The sequence below is a fragment of the Myzus persicae genome, unplaced genomic scaffold (assembly GCF_001856785.1).
Source record: "Myzus persicae strain clone G006 unplaced genomic scaffold, MPER_G0061.0, whole genome shotgun sequence".
NCBI lineage: Eukaryota > Metazoa > Arthropoda > Insecta > Hemiptera > Aphididae > Myzus > Myzus persicae.
The window spans coordinates 26042-31682 of NW_019104217.1; the positions used below are offsets into that span (position 1 = coordinate 26042).

At 28.8% G+C, this 5641-nt stretch overlaps 1 protein-coding gene across 1 annotated transcript; it reads left to right on the top strand.

Moving 5' to 3' along the window:
- Positions 1 to 2288: 2288 nt before the first annotated feature.
- On the top strand, positions 2289 to 5088 carry LOC111040140. Its single transcript, XM_022323900.1, has 4 exons — positions 2289 to 2363; positions 2743 to 2785; positions 3558 to 3730; positions 4942 to 5088. Exons 1-4 carry the CDS (start codon positions 2289 to 2291, stop codon positions 5086 to 5088), a joined length of 438 nt encoding a protein of 145 aa, XP_022179592.1.
- Positions 5089 to 5641: the final 553 nt, after the last annotated feature.

Below are 5641 nucleotides of genomic sequence, written 5' to 3' on the forward strand. Positions count from 1 at the left end.
CAAATAATTTGTATTGTACCTAACACATTTAAAAATATTACTATTTCTTTATAAGTCATACAATATAGAAGTAGGTAGATACCTAATAAATAATAATAATAACAATTAATTAATTCTTATTTTTCTTTAGTTATAGTAGTTAATGATATTACACAGTACATATATATTTTGTTGTCATAGTGTTTAACGTCTTAGACGTATTACGAAGGGTTGGGTGTATCCTACGAAAGTTTTTTACCTTACAATACTAGAAAAGAAATGCGTATAAAAACAGTATTACGAGCGCGCATTGATGTAGGTTGTCTTGGTGACAAAATAAAATTATCTATACATCTTTAAATCTTACCATACTATAACCCGTAGTAGTCGTAGTACTATAAATTCATATTGAGTAAAGTAAACAAGTAATGAATGATCTCCCTCTATATTATTGTCGCACGTTTCTATACACTTATTGCTTATTTAATATTACAAGGTCTATAGTGTGGTCGTGTGGGTTTACTGCGTCCGCGTATTTATATAGCCTCTACTAGTATCCCAGTGTCGTAAGCAAATACAACATTTTCATTAGTTCATTTGAAATTTGATAATGGTTATTATTTATAATATTGATTGAACGCATTTTTATAATTTGTTTAATACTAGCGATCAAAAGCGATAAGCTGAAACGGATACTATGTGTAACAGTAATTATGTTATTTTCCACGTGGCCCGTCTCCACCTTCCAGTGCCTATTTAGTATACATCAGTGATTTATAAGTAACTACGTATTTTAGATTGTGCAGAGCAGAGCAATGAATGTACTGATTTTACAATAATTATGTTTATGTGTGTTTGTGTCTGTCATCACGTTTTAGGTTGGTAAAAATGCATTGATTTTCTTCAAAAGCATTTTTTTTTTTTGGTAGGGAAGTGAATCTAATTGGTACTTTGGGAGGTCAAAAGTCGAAAATCTCCAATAGTTTTCAAAAACATCAGAACAAACGAACAAAAAACTAAAGAAAAACTGAGATTTTTACAGTATTCGAAAAAACCTATTTTGTTTTATTAGTGTCACTTTAAAAACAATAACCGTAGATACTTGAATATTTCACTGAATAAATAAACTAGCAATTTCTATGCATCACAAAATTATATAATATATAACAACGCTTTTTGAGCAGATGATACCCTGTTAAGTGTTAATATAATTTACATCAAATAAAAATGTAAAAGAACATATCAGGGGAGTAGATGTCATACGAATTTTCGCGAAGATTGGTAGATTATAGTCATAATAAATTTTAAAAAAATTGGCTGAATAATCTTATAGAAACATGATTTTACAAAAAGATAAGCTATGTAACTCCTGCGTAATTTTGTACAAAATAGGTTATTATTTAAAATTAAAAAAATAACTGTCATTTCGCATTTATCTAGGTGGGGGAGGGGGGAGTGACATGTCTCCACCTTTCACCTTCTAACGGGCGTCCTTGCCACTGCCCAAAGCCCACCGGTATATATAATAATTTAATTAATATGAAATAGGGTTAAACATAATCAATAAGTGTTCAATTCGGATTCTCGAGTGTAACCATCTTACAACATACAAACTTCAATAAAATAAAATAGTAGTAATTTATATTTGAATTATAAAAAATGAAAAAATCATAAGAAAATTAAAATTTTTAAGAATATTTTAGGCACTTTTAAAACTTATTATTTATATGGTTCTTAGAACTTATTAATCATCGAACATTATTATACAATACACGTTTATTGATAACAAATAATTAAATATGTACTATACTGTCCACCGTCGTTGAAGGGGTCGGTGCCCCTCCCCCCCCACCCATCCCTACCAACCATACCATGGTGCGCCACTGCTCCCCTTCCACATGTTGCTATGGGTTACCAGCCCGTGATAGCAGAGACCGACTCGTCTCGCACGTTGACGAGGCGCAGTGCGACGGCAATAATTCCTGCACTTGATTTTCGTGACCGACCTGTACAAGTCTATTGCAAAATTTTTCATTTCAGCAACAGTACAGACACATCACCTAGATAGGTATATAATGTATATTTATTGTTAAACGACTTCCGGGTATCATTACATCCGATACCATTTTAACTGTTTTGAAATTAAATATTATAATATTATATTGGGTTAAGTACCATTTATTTTCATATCCTGTTTCATTTTACAGTGCCTGTATTATTCAACAGGTAGCACATTAAATTGAGTCCTATACAATGCTTTTATTTTATTTTCAGAATTACCGTCGAAAATTATGATACTGAATACTATGATGGAATATGCCCAAGCTATGTTTGAGGCAGAAGTACTTTGCAAAGTTTTCGTAAAAATAGCTAACGTCTGTCATGTAAGACAATACATTTTAATATTTATACCATATACAATATGCATAGCTTATACGTTGTATGGTGATAGCTATTAAGTACCTATCAACAATGTAAATTAAAATTTTTAAGGAATTGGTTTAATAGAATCAGTATACCTACTCTTATTAATTACTTGGTCAAGGTTAAGTGAATACTCCTATTATTATATTATTATAATTTATAGGTGCCGGGTATTTTCAATTAATTTTGTGTTTTTTATTTCTATATGAAAGGTATATAATTCTAATTACAAAAAATAACCTAGAGTATTTGAACAACTAAGTCATTTATTTTACTTGCATGAAATTATACTGCATATGAAATTCAATTCAATTTTTGTTTTTCTATTTTGTATTTTAGGTCATTAATATTACCATCTACTCAATGATTTTCGCGTGCCCACGTAAGTATTTATTAACTTTCTTTGTTTATTTACTTTATAGTTGTGTATTAAAATATCTGTTTTACAACAGTAGTTATATAACTTATAGGTGTCTTAACTATATACGTAGGGATAACAGAGGAAACTCGGAGAACCCTGTAATCTCATTATAAATCGTATTGTGAAAAAAAAAAATTTGAAATTTTTAAAACAAATGTGAAAAATATATGTTCAATATTTTTACAATTTTTTATCGTTGTTATTTAAGTTTTACATTTTTGAAAGATAAAATAGGTCCCTGCATTCTTAATTTTATATTCCAAAGCAAACTATTTAATATTTATTAGTGTAATTCAAAACATTAAAACCCATAGATATTTTAAGATTATAGACGAGCCTATAAATTTGGATACCTGCTTTTCCTTAATAGTTTACTCCACTCATCTAAACTTTAAATATTAATATTGCTCAAACATTTAGTTCACATTCACTTCACTATTATTTTATATATTTTTTAAAATTTTTATTTTTTTTAGAATTTATGAAATAATTAACCATTTACACCACTTAATTACGATTTTTAGTTTTAATTTTCTATAATATAAATTGTTTAAGTATTTGATTTAGTATTACCTATATAGCACAAATATTATTGTGTACCTAAATATTAATTGTAATAATATTTGTGCTAGCATGCTTGTTAAGAATTATATTGCATATACCACTACCTATGAATATGGTTTGGATTTGAAAAATATATAGGTACCTTGCAATATCCGTTTTTGTGTTTCAGTCATTCAATTAGATTTCAAAGTATCAGAAATATATTTTTTCCCCATACCTGAACTATCTCTAGAACATATAGTGAAAGATATTTATTTGTCTGAATTGCGTATGTTATTTATTACCTTCACATTCATTTGTCATATTCAAAAAGTCTACGAAAGGGATGTACCAATATTTCAAGTGAGTAAAAACATAGAAAAGTTAATCAACTCATTTGAATAAATATAATTAATTAATCCTAAAATAGTATTAATACTTATATTAATTTTATTTTTAAAAATTAGTGATCAAACGGGTAAGGCAGATTAGAGAGATATATCTCCCTCCTAGTAACTTTTATTTCAAATATTTATAATAATATATACAAATATACATACATTTATCTTTCTATATTATATAAAAAAGTGAGCAAAGCACGCAGAGCCCCTTGGTATATATTAATTATTTAAATAGTAATGTTATTTTATATAATGATTAATATTATAAAATTACTAGCTGTACAACCCGACTTAGCCCAAGAAAAAATAATCAAATATACTTTTTGCTACTATATAACTGTACGGTTTTAGTGATTTAGTGTATCTAGATTCTCGGCTCTTCAGTTTATGGGAAAATCAGCGTCGATGTATCCACTGCACTGCACACTTCGTACATTTTCGAACGTGGTTTAAACAACTCTTTAAACTTTCCTGATATTTCTAAGAACAGTTAGAAATTTTCGTAAAAATAAGTCAAGGAGTCTTAGAGTACCTATATAAGATACAAAACATTATTTTTGATAAACTACCTATATGTAGATTCTATTATAAAGTATCCTTCATTTCAATAAGCAATGGCACCCTATGTCTATATTATAAACAAAAAAATATTCGATTTCCGTTTGCTGAAATAAATTATCTGTGTGCCTCCATCTTCAAAATTTGAATTTTTGAATTTAATTTATTTGGGTTGAGATATTATTAATTTATTTATAGTCCGTGGCCAGAATTTTTAAATATAATAACCACAGTTATCATCTGATAATAAATCAAACAATTATAATAATAATAATTTATTAATATAAAGTAGGTACCTACCTAAAAAACCTTTTTTAGCTAATATTTTTTATTAATTAATTCAACTTAGGTGGGTCGTAGATATATCCTTTAATTTATTAATTAAGTTTTTAACGATTAAAATGCAAGTTAAAAAATCAGCCTCCCCCAACCCCCCACCTCCTCCCAGACAAAATCATTTGATTACCATTGACAAGTTATATCAAAGCAAATGTTAAAAAAGAATACACAATGATACGTATATCAGATAATTTATTAGTTGAAAAATATTTTTCCAAGAGGCCTTGGTTCTTGAAACTGTTGTCTAAGTGTGTAACCAAACAAATTTTGTTTCAGGATAAACGTATTATACTTATACGTTGTTTGTTATCAAATATCACAACATACTACTTCTTTTCAATACTGTATGCTGTGTTTAAAGGAGATATAATATGTAAATGCCACCCAGAATTACGGATACTACAAGCGCTAGTGTGTACGTAGTATTTACATAATATGTACAAAATATCAGAGGCGGCTCGTGCTAAGATGTGATGGTGCGACCGCACTCCCCGAGTAAATTTTTAAAATAAAATTATATTTGTAATTATACTTCTAATAGTAAACTAAATAGGAATCACGATAGTGTATATGACTATATTTCTTTCAAAATAATTTAAAAGATTCAGAATTGTATTGGAAAATATTAATATTTGAAGAAAAATATCTTCTTAATCCGGTAATTATACAAATTAACGAAAAGAATAATCTAAAAATATTATACGAAGGCTGGAGCGTTTAACGTGTATACTGTATACTGTATGGTGCAGCAGTCCGCGTCGCACATAAATAATATGTGTTATACGGGTTATATTATTATGATTATATTGCGACAATTCTCATTGCACATTTTCGGCGGCTATTTGTGGGAGGCTGTTGTATTTGTCACAGTGCGACGAGCATACGTTCAATTTGTGGACTGCAACGGTGCGGGCTGTGAGTCGCGGCGGCGGTAAGACTATTACGAGTATTACCTATGCTATATTATTATTGTGCG

Bases quoted from the DNA above. Each gene is read 5' to 3' on its own strand.
- LOC111040140 (XM_022323900.1), top strand. From the start codon at position 2,289: ATGGAATATGCCCAAGCTATGTTTGAGGCAGAAGTACTTTGCAAAGTT. The intron at 2,364-2,742 runs GTAAGACAATAC...TTTGTATTTTAG, and splicing joins AAATAGCTAACGTCTGTCAT to GTCATTAATATTACCATCTA. The intron at 3,731-4,941 runs GTGAGTAAAAAC...ATTTTGTTTCAG, and splicing joins GGGATGTACCAATATTTCAA to GATAAACGTATTATACTTAT.